Raw genomic sequence first — 21,131 nt, 5'->3', positions numbered from 1 at the left:
GTATTCCCTCAGCAGTGCATGAGGGTTCCAGTTTCCCCGTATCGTTGCCAATACTTGCTGTTTTCTGTCTTTTGATCCTAGCCATCCCTGTGTGAGTACAGTGGTTTCCCATTGAGGTTTTCATCTGCATTTCCCTGATGTCTAATGATGTTGAGCATCTTCTTGTGTGCTTATATTTGTACAGCTTCCTACGAGAACTGTCTGTTCAGATCCTTGCCCATTTTTAATTGGGTTGTTTGTCTTTTTATTGTTGAGTTGTCAGAGTTCTTCATGTATTCTGGATACCAGTCCCTCACCAGACACATGTTTGGGAAGGGAGCTTGTTGGGAAGGAAGATTCAGGGGCGGGGGCAAGTGTGTCCACCTCCTCCCAGCACCTGGATGGCCGTCAGCTAGTTCTGCCCCTCCCAGACCCCAGGTGGTTGGTCCTCTGACCAGAGGACAGATTTGAGGCTGTGTGCTGGTAAGAGCTGTCTGGATATGGGGTGTCTGCCTTGGGAAACAGGAACCCCACCCCCAGTCCTTAGGACTGTCAAGGGTCACTGGGCGTGTCTCCTGGGGCACATCCCCTTCCAGCCTTGTGGCTCTACAAATACAGTGGCCCAGCAGCTGTGGCCCAGAGAGGGGATGGCCTGCCCTGCCCCCTGTGCTGACGGGGCTACACTGGATTGGATATGCATTGAGTGGAATTGTTACCTTCTGCTGGCATGGGCTGGCTCTCCATGGCTGCCTCCCTATCCAGTCCCTCCCCCTTCAGCTGCCTCGCTGAGCAAGGCTTATCTGAGAGGCTCTGACATTGAGGCCAACAAGGGTCAGGGCGAGGTCAGCTCTAGGACCACACAGCTGGTCCTGACTCATTGCCCTTCACTGTATGACATAAGAGAGACAACTCATCACTCTGTGCCTCAGTCCTCCCATCTGTAAAATGGGGCAATGATGGAACCTACCTCATGGTGTTGTTAGGAAGATCAAATGAGGTAATTCCTATAAAGCGCTTAGAGCAGTGCCAGCAGTCAGTGCCCTAAGCCACCAATACCACCATCACCATCATCACCACCACCGCCGTCACCACCGTCATCGCTACCATCACCACCACCACTACCATCATCACCATCATTAGCATCACCAATACCATCACTGTTACCACCATTACCATCACCGCCGTCACCACCATCATCACTACCATCATTAGCATCACTGATACCATCACCGCCACCATCATCACCATCACCACCATTGCCACCATCATCACTACGTTCACCACCATTGCCACCACCACCACCATTGCCACTGTGGAAGTGTGAGGGTGGGAGGGGGTTGAGGTCAGCCTGGAGGAGGCAAGGAGCTGGAGTTTGGACCCCAGGCTTCAGACTCCAAGTCCCATGCTCTAGAATTCCAGACAAGCAGGTGAAGTTATTGCCGTCAAGAAACAGCACTGCCTGGTGGGAAATATCTAGATGTGGTCAGACAGGGCTAGGTGGGGCTGCATGAGGGTACCCCACCCTGGCTGACTGGGGCTCCAGAGGCTCCTGGCTCTGTACTGCCCAAGCCCCTCCTGTAGGCCAGCCCTCGTGGTCCTGCGCCTCTGGCTCCCCGTTGCTCACGGGCTGGTGTAGGCAGGGGCAGAGAGACCCGCCCAGGCCACTGCCGTGCTCACCCCCTTCCTTCTGTGTCTCCCACCTCACCTGCAGGCCACAGGACCCTCGGGGGCCAAGATGCAGCTGCTGGAGACAGAGTTCTCCCGCACAGTCGGCGAGCTCATCGAGCTGCACCTGCTGCGCCAGGACAGCATCCCAGCCTTCCTCAGCTCCCTCACCCTCGACCTCTTCAGCCGCCAGACCGTGGCCTAGCAGCAGCCATGGGCTCCCACAGGACTGCTCAGCCCCCAGCTTTGCGAGGGGGCTTGGCAGCCAGAGGTGCCTGTCTGGCCTGTCCCTGCGCTCCAGCCCCACTCAGCCAGCCCACCTCCCACCCCGCCCACTAGCTCCTGGGACCCAGGCCCCTGGCCCCTCAGCCCCAGGTCTTCTCCCTCTGCGTAGGTGGATGGCAGTAACCTGACTGATGGTCAGAACTTTGTCACTGTCCAGGAGGCCAGCACTTGTGCATGCCAGCCACACAGCCACACTCACAGGCATACACACTCACGCACCCATGCTCGCATGCGCACATGAATGCACACACACTCACATACCCACACTCACATGCACATGCTCACGTGCACACTCGCACTCACGCGGACATGCACATTCGCACACATCACACTCGTGCATACACTACGCAGGTGCACACACACACCTGTGCTCCTAGAGGCGCACCTCTGCCTGCAGGGGCAGAGCTACTCAGGAATGTCCTGGCCCAGCCCCCACCCCTCTCTTCCAGATCACAGAGCTCCCGAGCTCCCTGGTCTGCCAGGGAGGCCTCACTGCCTGACTTGGGCGCCCAGGTCTTCCACCCCCTACATCCTGGAGGTTGGGGCTCCCGGCTGCTCTGGGGGTCAGGCCCTGGGCAGACTGAGGGACTGCCCACTGCCCTGTCCTCTCCCCAGGTGCCCTCATCCCACCTGCCCCAACCCCCACGCTTCACAGAGCCAGTTGTCTAGGAAGCCAGGGGGGACCTTGCTTCTTAGGAAATAAAATTTTCTCCTGCTCTCAGCCTGGCTCTTCGTGGTTTATCTGAGACCCAAGCACGGGTTGCCCACTGCTCATGCCCACACCACCGGGGACAGGCCAGCACTCGGGGGAACGGGGGCAGACGCCACCCCCACTGAGTGGGCAGCTCGATGAGGAGGGATGGTCACGCCACCTGTTGCCACCATGGCCTTCCTGCCAGAAGTCCTGTCTCCAGCCAGTGGGTGTGGTCGCGTGTGGTCGAGAGGCTGTGACTCTGGCCCAGCTCCGCCCCCCACTGGTGTGTGGCCTCAGGCAGTCACTCCCTCACTGTAAGACCAGCAGACTCACCTGCCACCAGGGCTGAGAGCCAGGTCTGCCCTGTGGCCAGGTGGCCCCTGGACTCTCACAGCCCCACCAGCCTCTGATGGGAAGGCAGTTCCTTGACCCTCAGCCTCCTACCCTGTCCTTCTGCTGCTGCCCAGGGACGCTGGCAGTCAGAGCTGCTGGCAGAGCCTTACATGGAGAGGGGTGGGAGGGGAGGAGTGATAGGGGTGCCCCCAGAATCCCACCAGAAGACCACAACCACAGTGACCTCCAGGCTGCCATCCCTTATAAGCAGAGCTGGCCCCTCAGTGGGGCTCTGGGGGTCTGCCTTCTGCATGCCACCTGAGAGCGAGGGTGAGGCCTGGGTGGAGGTCCTTGCAGGGCCAGCATCAGGGGGACAGGAATGGGCTGCCTTCTTGGGCAGGTGGCCCATGCTGAGAGGTGCAGCAGGGAAGCCCGGGGCACTGTGGCAGGGCCGAGGGAGATGGACCAGGCCTTGGGGTCCTGAGGGACCCACGGCTGTCGGGAGTGGCGCTCCAGGCCCTCAGGGCAGCGGCGAGGGGACAGGTCGCCCGTTGTGGAAACGGAAGCGTCACCTCATTCTTATGCACAGCCCAGCATACAGCCGCCTGCCCAGTCGTGGGGAAAGAGTCCAGGAGTCAGCACCCCTGCGCCAGGCACGCGCTCCCCTCCCAGAGCACGTGATTAACGCCCACAGAAGGGAGGTGGATTCAGCCTTGAAGACCTGCCAGGGCAAGGAAGGGGAGGGTCAGCAGGCCCCCAGGCCCTGACTCCTGGCCTTTGAGCCATCTGGGAAACTGAGCAGTGAGGTGGTGAGTGGCTGGGTGGTGGCAGAGGGCACAGGAGGCTCCATGGGGGTCCAAGACTTTCCTTCCCTGAGAGGTGGGAGGGAAGAGCAGAAAGTGCTGTCCCACCCTGACACCTCTGGGCCGGATGGGGAGCAAAGGTCCCCAGAGAGCATCACCCCACTCCCGCGATTTGATTAACCTCCATTAGGTTTGCCGTCCTCTGCACGCCGACTGCCAGGGGGAATTGGAATAGAATCGCGTGGGGGCCACATGCAGCGTGGAGGGGCTCTCCCCTCCCCATCAGCCAGGCCACAGAAGGTTCCGGTCCTGGTAGGCCAGGGGACCCCACTTACACCAGCTCCTTGGCTATCAAATGCTAAATGGTCCTTCAGCCACTAATGACTAAATTTAGGGATTAGTGCCGCAGTTATGAGCTGTTTTTTTTTTTTTTTTATGAGCTGTAATTGCCGGGTTGTGACTGGATTTGGTGTTAGACGACTTCCTCAGCCACCTCGGGGCTGCCCCCACTCCTGCCCCGACTCCCTGCCACCCAGGGCCAACCCCATCCCCCACTGGCCTGGCATCGGAGCTGCAAGCCCCTAAAATGAGCAATTATTTACTTTGTAGGTTCAGTTTGTGTTCTAGAAATATCCACTGGATAAATGGGTAAATCGCTGGGGTTTTCTCTAGCTCCTCAGTTCTCTGAATGGATTCTTAAACAGCATGGTCAATGTTCTAGGCAGACAGAAATGCAGATTCCCAGGCCCTCCCCAGACCTGCTGGACCAGAATCTGCATTTTAAGAGGCTCCTCAGGCCTCAGGAAGTCTGATTGAAACTCTCCAATTTACATAGCTCTTCCCCATCTAGGAGCCTCCCCTACCCTATCGTGACCCCGAGAGTTGGTCTGACCTGTGCCCTTTTCAGAGGAGGAACCCCCATTCAGCTGTGAGTCTGTGTCAGGGCTGGGGTACACCGTGGTGTTATAGAGTGAACTGCGTCTCCCGCAAAATGCAGATGCCCTAACCCCATACCTGTGGATGACCCTGTTTGGAAATAGGATCTTTTTTGTTATGTTAATGAGGTCACACCAGACTGGGTCCTAAACCTAATCTGTTCCTAGTGGGGTCTTAGGAAAAGAGCAGAACAGACAGGCACACATGGGGGAGACAGACGCCACGTGAGGACCCACCTACAAATCAGGGATCACTGGCAGACACCAGAAATCGGGACAGAGGCCACAAAAGGAATCCACTTGACTGAGAGACCCTGATTCGGACTCCCAGCCTCCGGAACTGTGAGCCGATGAATTTCTGTGGTGTTTTTTGTTATGGCTGTCCCAGGAGACTAAGACATCAGGTGTCCTGTCTGCAGATCCGATGGCCCTTCACAAATCCTGATTCTGAGTCAAACATGGTCTATTTCCCTCCTGGGTAAATGTGGCCAGGTTGCTGGGCCCAGTGCAGGCCTGGACTCTATCATGGGGCAGCCTTGGCCCAGATGGCTCAGGTCCAGGGGCCTGAATCCAGGGCCATGCACGTAAGACCGTGTGTGCACATGTGTGCATGCACGCATATGCAATGAGGGGGAGGGCCTTATCAAGGGACACACAGCTAGAGCAGCCAGAGCCAGACCGACGTCCAGGGCTTCCTCACCATGTGGCCCAGCCTGCCTGTCTCACTGGTTTTTTTGTTTTTTTTTAATGGTAAAATATATATAACACAAAATTTGCCATATTAAGTGCACAATTCAGTGGCATTAATTACATTCATAAGGCGTGCTGGTGGCATAACAGTTAAGCGCTCAGCTGCTAACCAAAAGGCTGGTGGTTCGAACCTACCCAGTGGCTCCACTGGACAAAGACCTGGTGATCTGCTTCTATAAAAATTACAAGTCTGGGAAACCCCATCGGGCATTTTGCTCTGGCTCATGGGGTTGCTGTGGGTCATAACTGACCCCACAGCACACAATAACAACAATTACATTCATGGTGTTTACAACCATCACCACTATCCATTTCCAACACTTTTTGATCACCCCCATCAGAAACTCAGTACTAGTCCTGGTGCATTTGAATTGCCAACCTTTTGGTTAGTAGCCTTAGCTCTTAACCACTATGCCACCAGGGTTTCCTCAATACTAGCAGTCCCCCCCAGTAGTCCCCTCTTATCCACGGGAGATACGTTCCCCAAGACCCCCGCGGATACCTGAAACCACAGATAGTACCAAACACTATATGTACATATCTATGATAAAGTATAATTTATCACTTAGGCACAGTAAGAGATTAACAATAATAACTAATAATAAAATAGACCAATTATAACAATACACTGTAATAAAAGTTATGTGAATTTGTTCCCCGGGCGGCATGGAGCTGGATGGTGAGAGATTTTATCACAGTACTCATTTAACATTTTTGACCTCAGGTAACTGAAACCACGGAAAGCAAAACCACAGATAAGAGGGACTAGTGTACCTCTTAAGATACAGCTCCCCATTCCTTCCTCTCCCTACTTCTGTCTCTATGCATTTGCTAATTCTGGATATTTCATAGAAGTGGGATCATGCAATATTTGTCCTTTTGTGGCTTCTTTCAGCATAAGGAGCCTTGGTGGTATAGCGGTTAAGCGCTCAGCTGTTAACTCTGAAAGGTTGGTGGTTCAAACCCAACAGCTGCTCCAAGGGAGAAAGATGTGGCAGTCTGCCTCCATAAAGATTTACAGCCTTGGAAACTGTCTTGGTCATCTAGTGCTGCTATAACAGAAGTACCACAAGTGGATGGCTTTAACAAAGAGAATTTTATTCTCTCATAGTCCAGTAAACTACAAGTCCGAATTCAGGGTGTCAGCTCCAGGGGAAGGCTTTCTCTCTCTGGCAGCTCTGGAGGAAGGCCCTTGTCATCGGTCTTCTCTTGGCCTGGGAGCATCTCAGCGCAGGGACCTCAGGTCCGAAGGGCGCCTCTGCTCCGGGCGCTGCTTTCTTGATGGTATGAGGTCCCCGTGTCTCTCTGCTCACTTCTCTCTTTCATACCTCAAAAGAGATTGGCTTAAGACACTACCTAATCTTGTAGATCTCATCAGTATAACTGCCGCTAATCCATCTTGTTACATCGTAGTGATAGGATTTACAACACATAGGGAAATCACATAAAATGGTGGACAATCACACAATGCTGGGACTCAGGGTCCAGCTAAGTTGACAGATGTTTTGGGGGGACACAATTCAATCCATGAATTGGGAATGGGGCAGTTCTACTCTGTCCTCTAGGGTCGCTATGAGAATCGACTCAACAGCAACAGGTCTGGTTTTTTTGTTTTGTTTGTTTTCAAGGTTCATCTGTGTTGTAGCATGTATCACAACTTCATCTCCCTTTATGGCCGAGGAATATTCCATTGTATGGATAGACCACGTGTTGTTTATCCACTCATCTGCCCATGAACAACTGGGTTGTGTCCACCTTCTGCCTATCGTGAATAGTGCTACAGTGAACGCTGGTGTACACGTATCTGATTAAGTCTCTCAAGCTTTTCGCGTGTACACCCAGGAGTGGAATTGCTGGGTCATATGGTAATGTCTCATTGTTTTTTAACTTTTCTTTATCTTTTAACTGCACCATTTCAACGTATTTTCAAGGTAAACAAAAATCTAACACTACGGGAGAAATATAGAGTCAAGGGCCGAAGCTCCACTTGGCTGCATCCCGGCCTCTTCAGATCTCCTGGATGGCTTTGCACACCTCACATACAGACATACGAAAATGCGTTGTTTTGTTTCATTTGTGTGCGTGTGTGTTTTAAAATAACTGTTTTGTTCTGTAGCTCAGTTTTTCTCACTTAACAATATGTCTTGGAAATCTTCCATGAGAGCAGACACTGCTCAATTTCATCAAGCGTTTTGTTGTCGCTGTTGTTATTTCTAAAACACTTGAGACATTTTATTGAAAATGATAACATACAGAAACATCAGACTCTCATTTTAAAGTAAAATGGACGGCATCTTTCAGAGCGTCCCTGGTACCTCGAACCATTCTTGTCACTGTTTAAAACAACAACAACAAATAAAAAACTAACTTCTAGATTCAAATCCTCACTTATAGACTTGTTTCTTGTGGCTCTGGCTTCCACCCTTGTTTTTGTTTTAAGTTTTTCCACTGTACCTTTCAAGATCCCCCGGGGGTGCAAACAGTTCATGCGTTTGGCTGCTAACTGAAAGGTTGGAGGTTCGAGTTTACCCAGAGGTGCCTCGGAAGAAAAGCCTGGTGATCTACTTCTGAAAAATCAGCCATCGAAAACCCTATGAAGCACAGCTTACACACAGGGAGTCACCATGAGTCGGGATCAACTTGACGGCAAACTGGTAACACCTTTTCAAGAACCAGCAGCCGGCATCTTTTTGGTTGGTCATGATTTCTAAGGTTTGGACTCCTTGGTGTTCTGTGCACACACCAACCCCACTCCCACCTCGGGCCTTTGCTGCTCCACAAGTTGGAATGCTCTTTGTCAACTTTTTCAGGTACCTGCCGGGCTTGTCCGCACAGGATGGGGGTCTCAGGGTGTTGCGGATTGAATTATGTCATCCAAAAATATGTGTCTACTTGGCTAGGCCATGATTCCGAGTATTGTGTGGTTGTCCTCCATTTTGTGATCTGACGAAATGATCCTCCATTTTGTGATGTCTTATAAATCCTAGCCTCTATGCCTGTGGTTATGGTCCCATTTGGGAATGAGTTGTCCATTGTGTTAACAAGGCAGGATTAGGGTGGGATGTATCTTGAGTCACTGCCTTACTGGAGGGTGTGACTCAAGTCATCACCCTTACCCCAGTTACCACCTTTACCCCAGTCACCACCCTTATCACCTTTATTCAAGCCACGCCCTTACTTGAGTCACATCTTTTATCTACAAGAGATAAAAGGAGAGAGAAGAGACAAGAGCAGAGCTCATCCCTTAGACCCGGTGTCCTTGCGCTGAGAACCTCCTAAAACCAGGAGACACAGAGAGAGCGCTGTAATGACAGACACAGGATAAGATGGCTAGAAGCAGCAGCAGAGAAATAGTGGCAGCAGAACCCAGAGACTGGTGTGAGATGGCACAGAAGTCCACCCACAAAGCGATACAGACCTGAATGACTTCGGGCAGGAGGCTTCCTGGCAGAGTGGGGTGCCTCTGGGCACTTATTGGCAGAGCTAAAGAGCTTTGTAACACTTGTGCAAGCAGGGCAGAGGCTAGGCCAAGAGGCTGAGGGGCCGAGGGCCAGAGAGTAGCCTACCTGCAGACACCACTGAGAAGAGGCTGTCCTGATCAACACGGACTTTCCTCCAGAGCCGACAGAGAAAGGAAGCCTTCCGCTAGAGCTAGCACTCTGAATTCGGACTTCTAGCCTCCTAAACTGAGAGAATAAATTTGTTTGCTAAAGCCATCCACTTGTGGTATTTCTATTATAGCAGCACTAGGTAACTAAGACACAGGGGGCTCTGCCTTCACCGCACACACCACCCATCCCCTCTCATTCCTGCGCCTGCTTCATTCTTCCTTATGGCCCTTGTCCCCACCTGACATTTTATTTATGCACATGTTTTTACAAGGTACATATATTATAATCTATATATTATTTATAAGATGCACACTAGATATGTATTTTTGCATCAGTCTAGTGTCTTCTCTCCCATGGGGCAGAACTGTCTAACAGAAGTCTGCATTTTAGATGAAAACTGGAAATTTTCTAGTAGAACATGACAAAAAAGAAAGAAGAAACAGGTGAGATTAATTTTAATAAATATCTGTCATTTCAGTGAGTATGTCCAAAATCTTATCACATCCACGTGTAAGCAATATAAGAAATTAATGAGATATTTACTATCTTGTTTGGGTTCTGAGTCTTTGAAATCAGAGTCACAGAGGATCCCCATGTCAAGGGCTCCCACGTGGCTGGGGCCACATACTTGGCAGCAGCTCCAGAAGGTTAGCCCTACAAGGGGAGGGACATCCTGCTTAGAGCTGTACCCGGCACCCACACAGTGCCTGCCTCGTAATGGTGCCCTGAGAGTCACCAGGTGAATATATTCTGCGTTTTAATGGGTACCAGGTTGTCTCCTGATCTTACTAATAACAAGACAAACAGTGGGGAGAAGCGACTGTCCTGCTGGTCTCCAGGGAGTTCGTCTTCTCTTGGACAGAGGCCGGCTCACCTGCCCAGACAGCTTCAGTCTCGACAGCCAGAAAATGGGTTGACAACAGGACCTGCCAAAACAGTTGAAAAGAGCTGCTTGCAGCCTGAAATGGTTTGGGGCGCCCTCACCCAGGGCACTTCCAGCCCCCCACCCCTCCCGGCGCAGGTCGCTGCCACCTTCCCCCTGGCTCAGGGCCTAGCAGCGAACACAAACACTCGGGGACTCAGTTTGTGGCCTCTTTAATGTGACACTATAATTAGCTTAATTACCAACAGCCTTCATGCCTTTTTTTTTTAAAACTTAAAATGGAAATTAAATTTTGCACCAGGTTTACAGGCTGTTAACGGAATTCACTAATCAAACCCCAACACCAAGTCCTTGAAAATGAGAATTAAAAAAGGTCTGCATTTGCATATTCATGTTTTTAATAGGGTTCAGAAGGTATATTTGCAACTGATGAAAAGGATTAATTAAATCCAATTTGCACTGGTAGAGCATCTTAACCCCTTCGGAGCTGGCCAGAAAGTGAGATGGGCCCTGAGGCCCAGGGTGGCTAAATACAGTCCAGGGCAGGTAGTGGGAAGCCACATCCTTAAGGAACAATCCTCCTACGCCCGGGACGCTCCGCCTGATCTCCGCGTCTAATCTCGGTGACAGGGCTGCATCCTGAGCCAGCGCCTCCGCCCACAACCTTCTCCTTCAGCCCCTTGCTGGGTTCACGCTCACAGCCACCCTGTGACAGGAGGGTAGTCTTTGGGGTTTTTTACTTAAACACTTATAAGGGGTTATAAGAGGTTTCCTTATAACATTCATACTCAGTCATTGGAAAATGTAGAAAAGTATCAAGAAGAAAATGGAAGTCACCTCTTATCCCACCACCCAGAAGTGGTCACTGTTAGTCTTTGCATGCCTTTTCTTCCAGGCCTTTTCCATATGTGCGCTTGTATGTGTGTGCACTTGTATACATATGCATCTACGTGCATGTGTGTTTGCGTGGGTGTGCACGAGTGCATGTGCACGTGTGTGTATGTATGTGTGTACGCACCAGGGCTCCCTAACATATACACATATATATATATGAACCACTGCCGTGGACTCGATTCTGACTCATAGCACCCTATAGGTTGGAATAGAACTGCCTCACGGTTTCCAAGGCTGTAAATCTTTTACCGAAGCAGGCTGCCACTTATTTCTCACGTGGAACAGCTGCTGGGCTCGAACCGCTGACCTTTCAGTTAGCAGCCAAGTGCTTTAACCCCTGCACCACCAGGACTGTATATACATATATGGAGCCCTGGGTGGCGTAGTGGTTAAGAGCTAGGTTGCTAACCAAAAGTTTAGCAGTTCAAATCCACCAGCTGCTCCTTGGAAACCTTATGGGGCAGTTCTACTCTGTCCTGTATGGTCGCTATGAGTCAGAATCTATTCAACGGCAATGTGTATATATACACATATAGAAATACATATAATCTATGTATATATACATTTATATCTATTACATATACATATATTTATATACACATAGATAAATATATGTGATATATATATTTGTAAATATACACAAATATATACTATATTGTTGTTGTTGGGTACTGTTAAGTCAATTCTGGCTCAATGAGTAGAACTACCCCATAGGGTTTCCTAGGCTGTAATCTGTACAGAAGCAGATTACTGGGTCTTTTGTCCTATGGAGTAGCTGGTGGGTTCGAACAACTAACCTTTTAGTGAGCAGCCAAGCACTTACCCATTGTACCACCAGGACTCCTTATACTATGTATACATATGTTTATATATACATAAATAAATATATACTATTTATGAGAACATAAATTTCAAGTCGGGATAACACTGCATACTATTTCTTGTCATTTCTGCTGTCCCTAAACATTACAAGGCAAGTGTCCTTCCGTGTGGTCACATCTCTTCAGAAGTGTGGTATTAGCCAGGGCAGAGGTCCCAGTGTCTGCTGCATTTATCGACCCTCTTGTGTTGTCCCCCCCCCCCTTTTTTTTTACTCTTTTTTGCAGTCACAACACTCAACTGCTAACCAAAAGGTCAACAGTTCAAACCCACCAGCCAGCCACTCTGTGGGAGAAAGACCTGGTGATCTGCTCCTGTAAAGACTACAGCCTAGGAAACCCTATGGGGCAGTTCTACTCTGTCCTATAGGGTCGACAGGAGTCAGAATCAACTCGATGGCAACGAGTTTGTTATTTATTTATTTTTGTAATTTTTTTTATTGTGTTTTAGGTGAAAGTTTACAGCACAAATTAGTTTTTCATTCAAAAAATTTATACGCGAATTGTTTTGTGACATTAGTTGTAATCCCCACAACTTGTCGGCACCCTCCCCCTTTCCGTTTCCACCCTGGGTTCTCAATGTCCATTCATCCAGTTTTCCTGTCCCTTCCTGCCTTCTCATCTTTGCTTTTGGGCAAGTATTGCCCTTTTGGTCTTGTATACTTGATTGAACTAAGAATGATATCCCTCATGTGTGTTGTTATTTGTTTTGTAACCTTTTCTGATCTTTGGCTGAAAGGTAGACTTCGGGAGCAGCTTAAGTTCTGAGTTCTCTGAGTTAGCAGGGTGATTGGGGGCCATAACCTCAGGGGTGGTTCCTCCAGTCACTGTCAGACCATGGTCTTTTTTGTGAATTTGAATTTTGTTCTACATTTTCCTCCTGCTCTGCCGGGGGACTTTCTGTTGTGATCCCTGTCAGAGCAGTCTGTGTGGTAGCCAGATACCATCTAGTTCTTCTGGGCTCAGACTGGTGGAGGCTGTGGTTCACGTGGTCCATTCGTCCTTTGGACTAATATTTTCCTTGTGTCTTTGGTTTTCTCCATTCTACTTTGCTCAGAATGTGCTGGAACCCAAGGATGTATCTTAGATGGCTGCTCACAAGCGTTTAAGACCCCAGACACTCCCCAAAGTACGATGTAGAACATTTTCTTTATGAGCTATGTCATGACAATTGATCTAGATGTCCCTGAGACCATGGTCTCCAGCCCTCAGCCCCGGCAACTCAGTCCCTCAAGGTATTTGGACGTGTCTAGAGAACTTCCATGACTTTGCCCAGGTAAGTTGTGCTCACTTCCCCTATATCACGTGTTTTCTTTCCCTTCATCAAAGTTAACACTTGCCAACTATCTTGTTAAGTAATTTCCCCTGCCCGTTCCTCCCCCCGCTCATAACCATCAAAGAATGTTTATTTCAGTGTATAAATCTTTTCTTGACTTTTTATAACAGTGGTCTCATACAGTATTTGTCCTTTTGTGATTGACTTATTTCACTCAGCATAATGCCCTCCAATTCATCTATGCTGTGAGATATCTCGAGGATTCATCATTAATCTTTATCGTTGCATAGTATTCCATTGTGTGTATGTGCCATAATTTGTTTATCCATTCATCTGTTGATGGGCACCTAGGTTGTTTCCATCTTTTGCTATTGTGAATAACACTGTTGCAATGAACATGGGCGCGCATATGTCTATTCACGTGGCAGCTCTTATTTCTCTAGGATATATTCTTAAGAGTAGGAATGCTGGAGCTTATGGTATTTCTATTTTTAGCTTTTTAAGGAGGCACCATATCGTTTTCCATAGTGGTTGTACCATTTTACATCCCCAGCAACAATGCATAAGAGTCCCAGTCTCCCCACATCCTCTCCAACATTTGTTCTTTTCTTTTTGATTAGTGCCAGTAATGTTGGGGTGAGATGGTATCTGGTAGTTTTGATTTACATTTCTCTAATGGCTAATGATCACGAGCATTTCCTCATGTGTCTGTTAGTTGCCTGAACATCTTCTTTGGTGAAGTGTCTATTCATATCCTTTGCCCACTTTTTTTTAATTGAGTTTATTTTTCTTTTTGTTGTTGAGGTGTTGAAATATTTTATAGATTTTAGAGATTACACCCTTGTTGGATATGTAATAGCCAAATATTTTTTACCAGTGTGTAGGTTCTCTTTTTACTTTTTTGGTGAAGTCTTTTGATGAGCGTAAGTGTCTAATTTTTATGAGTTCCCAGTTATCTAGTTCCTCTTCTGGTGTTTGTACATTGTTGGTTATGGTTTGTATTCTCTTCGTGATGTCATTAGGGCCCCTAGTGTTGTCCCTGTTTTTTCTTCCATGATCTTTATTGTTTTAGGTTTTATATTTAGGTCTTTGATCCACTTTGAGTTAGTTTTTGTGTATGGTGTGAGGTATGGGTCCTATTTCATTTTTTTACAGATGGACATCCAGTTTGCCAGCAGATTTTTTTTTTTTTTTAACAGCGCTGCCTTGAAAGCCTTGCCCACACCTCTACACGCACACTCCGTGGGAAGACACTGGTCCACGCTAAGAATATCTGGAGGCTTTTGGTCTGCATAAGGAGCCCTGGTGACACAGTGGTTAAAGTGCTCAGCTGCTAACCAAAAGGTCATAGGTTCTAACCCACCAGCTTCTCCAAGAGAGAAAAATGTGGCAGTCTACTTCTGTAAAGATTTACAGCCTTGGAAACCCTATGAGGCAGTTCTGCTCTGTCCTATAGTGTTGCTATGAGTTGGAAACAACTAGACAGCAGTGGGTTTGGTTTTGGCTTTGGTCCATGTGGCCACATTACTCTTTAGAAGGTTTTACCAGCTCACACTCTGAGGGTCATGGCCGTGTGAGAAATGAGATCCAGGGCTGTTAGGAAAGCAACATGACAATGGGGGTACAGGAATTGTAAACAGCAAGATGCCAGATATTACAGCTGAATGAATACGTGAATTAGGCATTCTGTATGCTTTTATATTGGGGCAAATGCAATGGGCTTAGTGATGCCAGAATTAAGGTGGAAGAATTTGGCTTGCACCTAACGTGGCCCAAGCGCAGCAGCAGTAGTTGGCTCCCCCAGTTCTCATGCCCCACTCACTCTCACCTGACTCTGGTCCCTGTGATCATTCACAGTTACCTGGAACCTGGACTTCTCAGAGGGCAGCTGGCCACATCTCTTAGAAAGGACATCTTGATGTCCCCAGAAAGCAAGGAGGCCTCAGGGGTATATGAGAGGATGGAGAAGCCAGCTTAAAAGAGCTTCTGATGCCCAGATTGTGGCTACTTTAGCACCAAAATAAATAGATAAGTAAATAAATAAAATTGCTGGGACAACTTAAGTCTGTGACAAGCCACAAATCCATGTTGTTGTTGTTAGGTACCATCGAGTCGGCTGAGTCATAGCGACTCTACAGTAGAACGAACCACTGCCCACTCCTGCAACATTCTCACAATTGTTGTTATGCTTAAGCCCACTTCTACAGCGACTGTGTTAGTCCATCTCGTTGAGGGGCTTCCTCTTTTTTGCTGACCCTCTACTTTACCGAGCATGATGTCCGTCTCTAGGGTCCAGTCCCTCCTGACAACGTGCGCAAATTATGTGAGACGCAGTCTCGCCATCCTTGCTTCTAAGGAGCATTCTGGTTGTACTTCCAAGACAGATTTGTTCATTCTTTTGGCAGTCCATGGTATATTCGATTCCGACTCATAGTGACCCTAAAGGACAGAGAAGGACTGCCCCATAGGGTTTCCAAGGAGCACCTGGTAGTTTCAAACGGCCAACCTTTCGGTTAGCGGCTGTAGCTCTTAACCACTACGCCACCAGGATTTCTCACAAATCCATAATGATACTAAAAAGGAAAAGGTTAACATAAAGTTATATAAAAGCACAGTTTCAATACAAAGAAGGGTGAATATAATGTTGTCATTGCTAGTTGCTGTTGGGTCAGCTCCGACTGAGGGCGACCTTATGGACGACAGAACAGAGTGTTGCCTGGTCCTGCACCTCTTCACCATCAGCTGGTAGGTGTGAGCCCATTATTGAGGCTATTATGTCAACCCATTTCATTGAGGGCTTCCTTCATTTTCGCTGACCCTCTACTTTACCAAACACAATGTCCTTTTCTAGCAATTGGTCTTTCCTGATAACACGTTCAAAGTAAGCATGCTGAAGTCTCGCCATCCTCACTTCTAAGGGCATTCTGGTTGTATTTCTTCTAAGACTGATTTGTTTGTTCCTCTGGAAATCCATGATATACTCCTTATTCTTCACCAATACCACAACACTCAGCTATTAGTTCGGGTCCATTTCCAAAGCAGGACGTATGCTGTGCAAACTGGAAGTTTGAACCCTGTAGGAGGAAAGACCTGGCAATCTGTTCCTGTAAAGATTTCAGCCTAGGAAACTCTACAGGGCAGTTCAACTCTGTTCTATAGGGTTGCTATAGGGTTTCTATGAGTTGGAATTTACTCGACAGCATACGACAACAAGAAGAGTGAACTTCGAGTGAGCCACATAAGGTCAGGAAAAGTTAGGAGTCCCCTTGGGAGGTGCAAACCTTATGCACTCAACTACTAACTAAAAGGCTGGCAGTTCAAACTTATCCAGAGGATCCATGGAAGACAGACCTAGGGATCGGCTTCCAAAAGGTCACAGCCCAGAAAACCCTATGGAGCACAGTTCTACTCTGCCATACATGGAGTCACCATGAGTTGAATTGATTCAATGGCAACTGTTTTATGTTTGTTTGGAGGGAGCAAGCTAGCCAAAAGGCTGGTGGTTTAAACCCACCAGCAGCTCCACATGACAAAGACCTGGCAATCTGCTCCTGTAAAGATTACAGCCTAGAAAACTCTATGGGGCAGTTCTACTCTTCACATGGGGTCACGATCGACTCAATGGCACCCAACAACAATGAGAACAGGATGGCTCCAGCCAAAGAGCAATCGTACCTAAAGACCCAGGGAGAAAGGGGTTCTGTAGGTGGGCAGCCCTGGGTCTACCCATGATAACCAAGGGGAGAGAGCCAAGGCAACAGGGAAGCAAAGTTCCCAAGTTGAACACCAACCTACAGACCCATCTTGGGGAGACCTGCTTCACAATGACCCTGTTAATTATGATGTTAATCAGGTCTATAGGATTGAAGGCACACAGCAACAAATCATTTCCAATGGTGCCAACAGCCCAGGTGGATGGAGTGATTATTAGCCAATGGATTATGTGATGTGGGTGAAGCCAAAACCCCAGCAATGCTGCAGGCCCCAAAACACTGCCACCCCCAGGACAGAGTGGGGCTTTAAGAACCCCCTTGAGGCAGCAAGTGACTGTGGCTGTAACAAAGGCTCCCGTGGCTGGCAGGGACTTGGGTAGAACACTCCTGTGGTGTCTCAGCTGAGGACCCAGACCCTGTAGCTGGGGGATCTGAGGAGTGTCCTCTTTTGTTTCTGGAAGATTGTCATCACAGAAAGGAAATAAGAATAAAGTAGCAATAATGAAGAAGCAGGTGTAGACCGATGGTCTTGATGTGTTTGTAACTGGCTTCGGCGTATGCACAGTCAGGTTTCTCTTTCTTTTTTTGTGGAGGTATGATTTATATAAGGAGTTCTGGTGGTGCAAGGGCTACATACTTGGCCGCTAACCAAAAGGTTAGTGGTTTGAACCCACACAGCTGCTCCATGGGAGGAAGACCTGGCAATCTGCTCCCATAAAGATTACAGCCTAGAAACCCTATGGGGCAGTTCTTCTCTGTCACATGGGTTGCTGTAAGTTGGAATTGACTTAATGGCACCTAACAACAACCCAATTTACATACAGTACAATTCACCCTTTTAAGTGTACAGTTCAACACATCTTCACAAAACATACAATTGTGTAACCGCCACCACTAGAAAAACTAGTCCCCAAAATTTCCCCGTCCCCCCAGTATTAAGTTTTTAAGTGCTTGTGAAAACTTGTGTGTGTTTTGTTGTTGTTGTTGACTCATGGCGACCCCATGTACAATGGAACAAAATATTGCCTACTCCTGTGCCATCCCCATCGTCAGTTATGGATTGGACTGTTGTGATCCACAGGGTTTTCATTCACTGGCTTTTGGAAGTAGCTCACCAAGCCTTTCTTCCTGGTCTGTCTTAGTCTGGAAGCTCGGCTGAAACCTGCTCACCATCACAGCAACACACAAGCCTTACCGACAGACGGGCGGTGGCTGCACGTGAGATGCATTGTCCAGGAATCAAACCCGGGTCTCCTGCAGGGAAGGTGAGAATTCTATCAGTGAACCACTACTGGCCCTGTGTGGGTTTTACCAAGCTTTAAAGGCATTTGAAGCAATGTAAGCAAATCTATTAGCCTTGTGATTTTAATTAAATGTTTCAAAGGATTTGATTAAATAAAGTTTGTAATCAATATCGAAATATCTGGGAAATTTTTAAGTGGTTCAATTTTTTTGTTTGGATTCCTGACTTGGGCAAGCGTGTTTAAATATTTAGGGAAATATGCTTAATAGATTTATAAGATTAGTGAATTGATCATTAAACAAAGCACAAATGGCAGTGAGAGTTCCTCTCCAGGCGTAAGAGCCCCTCAGAGATTAAAGATCCTGCAACAAGAGACAACGGGTGGTTTGCCCGACATGACACATTCTGGGAGCCTGTTTCTTCCACACCACATGGCCTCCCATGGCTGTAATTTCGACAGTCAGTGAGAAGCTTCTTTCTTTGCTACTCTCCCTCTGTTCTCTGCTGTTGTGAACACCAGCTTCATGCCTGGCCCCAGGTACCAGAGAGGGGACCAGAAATGTCACAAAAGCAAGACCACTTTGATTGGCCGTCTTCCAAGGACACCCACCGGTCCGTGGCCATTGGATCATCTCTTGGTTAGACCTCAGCAAGGGGCTTCGGGGGTTCAGTTCTAGTTTAGTGATTAATGATCCAGGACAATGTTTAAGTCACTGGGGAATTGGTAATTTTAAGGTGCCATCTTCATTCAAGGAAAACACAATGAGAGGGACACTGGATGGGTGAGGCAAAGGTCTGAGGATGAGGCAAGAACAGAACAAAGCCACCCATCGGAGGCAGCACGTGGCAAAACAGAGGCTGTGGAAAGTTGGACCAGGAATTGGGGACAAACCTGGGAAATGCTCTCAGAATGCAAAAAGGTTTACACTCGGCTGCTAACTGAAAGGTTGGCAGTTTAAACCCACCGAGCAGTGCCACGGGGAAAAGGCCTGGTGATCCGTACAGATTGCAGCCAAGAAAACCCTGTGGAACTCAGTTCATCTCTGTAATATGTGGGGGTCGCCATGAGATGGGTTTGATTTCATGGCAAGAGGTTTAGGTTTTGTTGGTTTTTTTATACGTAATCCTATGCAAATTTCCCACACTCAATATTATGTCTCTAAGATTGACCCATATTGACCCATATAGCTGGGTGCATTATAGTTTGTTCATTTTCCCTGTTGTATGTGATCGCATGGTATGACTATATCGATTCACTCATCAATGGGCTGTTTGCAGTTTTTTGCTGCTACAACAATGTGCTGTGAAGATTCTGTACCTGCCTCCTCTGACTCTGGTACGAAAGCTTATTGAGGATTTAACGAGAAGAATTGCAGGGTCACCACATGCAAAGGTCCAGCTTTACAAGATACCAGTAACCCAGTTGCCATGGAGTCAATTCTGACTCATGGCAGCAACCCCAGGTGTGTCAGAATAGAACTGGGCTCCACAGAGTGTTCAGTGGCTGACTTCACAGAAGTGGACCACCAGACCTTCCTTCCAAAGGACTCCTGGGTGGACGCCAACCTTTTGGCTAGCAGCAAGGGCGTTAACTGTTTGCACCACCCAGGGACTCCCTTTTACAAGATCCAAACAACAACAACAAAAAAGAACAGTTGTCATGGAGTCAGCTTCCAACTCTGACCCCTTGTGTGTCAGAGTAGAGCTGTGCACCATAGAGTCTTCAGTGGCTGATTTCTTGGAATTAGATGGTCCCGTCTTTCTTCTGAGGCACTTTTCCAAAGTGCCCAGACCAATGTACATTTCCTCTACCAGTGGTTCACATCATCACCAACACTTTGCGTTATCAGGCTTTCCGAGTTTGCCAACTCATTGAGTACAAAATGGCGACTCACTGGGGTCTTGACATGCATCTCCTTGGCAACTCTGGAGGTAGAACATCTTTTCATATATTTACTTGTCATTCGGGTTTCCTCATGTGTGAAAGACTTGTTCATATCATCCATTTTTCTGTGGGTTGTGGAGTTTTTTTCTCATTGACTTTTTGGGAGTTCTTTATTTATTCTGATACTAATCCTTTGCTGGCTTATGTGTGGCAAATATTGTCTCCTACTTTGTGACTTGCCTTCTCACCCTTTTTCTGTTATTTTTTTGTTAGGCTGAACAAAAATTCTCAGTGTTGATGCAGTTAAATTTATCAATCTTATTTTTTTTTAATAGTTGACACTTTGTGTGTCTTGTTTAAGCAAGCCTTCCCTAAAAAATGAGGTCATAAAGATAACCTCTTACATTGTCTTCCACAAGTGATTTTTATTTATGATGTGAGAGAGAAATTCAATTTCATTTTTTCCACATGAATAGCTAATTGTCTCGGCAGCATTTATTAAATGGTCTACTCTTTCCCGAGTGGTCTACCACTGCCTACAATGTCATAAATCAGGTTTCCACGTACCAGCAGGTCTGTTTCTGAGCTTTTACTCATCTTCCTTGGCCATTATGTCTATCCCAGGATCTAGGCCAAACTGTCTTAATTACTAAAGTACACACGCATTAAGGATAGTGGTTACCCTTGGGTGGTAGGCAGAGACTGGAGGGGCACATGAGGAGCTTCTAGGTTCTTGCAACATTGTTTTTTTAAAGAGAATGCTTCTACTGTCTCATTATTATAGATTGTTGTTGTTGTTGTTGTTGTTAGGTGCCGTCGAGTCAGTTCCAACTCATAGCGACCCTATGCACAACAGAACAAAACACTGCACGGTCCTCAGCCATCCTTACAATCGTTGTTATACTTGAGCTCATTGTTGCAGCCACTGTGTCAATCCACCTCGCTGAGGATCTTCCTCTTTTCCGCTGACACTGTACTCTGCCAAGCATGATGTCCTTCTCCAGGAATTGATCCCTCCTGACAACATGTCCAAAGTATGTAAGACGCAGTCTCGCCATCCTTGCTTCTAAGGAGCATACTGGTTGTATTTCTTCTAGGTTCGTTCTTTTGGCGGTCCATGGTATATTCACTATTCTTCGCCAACACCACAATTCAAAGGTGTCAGTTCTTCTTCGGTCTTCCTTATTCATAGTCCAGCTTTCACATGCACATGAGGCAATTGAAAATACCATGGCTTGGGTCAGGTACACCTTAGTCTTCAAGGTGACATCTTTGCTCTTTAACACTTTAAAGAGGTCCTTTGT

General features: G+C 47.7%; 1 protein-coding gene across 7 annotated transcripts in view; it reads left to right on the top strand.

Moving 5' to 3' along the window:
- The window catches only part of MAD1L1 (mitotic arrest deficient 1 like 1), a 492,384-nt gene that overhangs the window by 445,921 nt on the left and 25,332 nt on the right, over positions 1-21,131 (top strand). For 2 of the 7 annotated variants that reach the window (XM_064295954.1, XM_064295959.1), the window contains exon 18: positions 17,842-18,107. The exons of 1 other annotated variant lie outside the window; for it this stretch is intronic. In XM_064295954.1, the coding sequence (XP_064152024.1) occupies positions 17,842-18,021 (180 nt within the window). In that variant the 3' untranslated portion in view covers positions 18,022-18,107. Of the gene's footprint in view, positions 1-1,690; positions 1,964-17,841; positions 18,111-21,131 lie in introns of those variants that run through there. 4 more of the 7 variants (XM_064295955.1, XM_064295957.1, XM_064295953.1 and 1 more) reach the window with 4 other exon arrangements.

Source organism: Loxodonta africana, chromosome 12 (genome assembly GCF_030014295.1).
Source record: "Loxodonta africana isolate mLoxAfr1 chromosome 12, mLoxAfr1.hap2, whole genome shotgun sequence".
In the NCBI taxonomy this organism is placed as follows: domain Eukaryota; kingdom Metazoa; phylum Chordata; class Mammalia; order Proboscidea; family Elephantidae; genus Loxodonta; species Loxodonta africana.
Note: the sequence above shows the minus strand (reverse complement) of the source record. Positions and strands in the feature narration are given on the sequence as shown.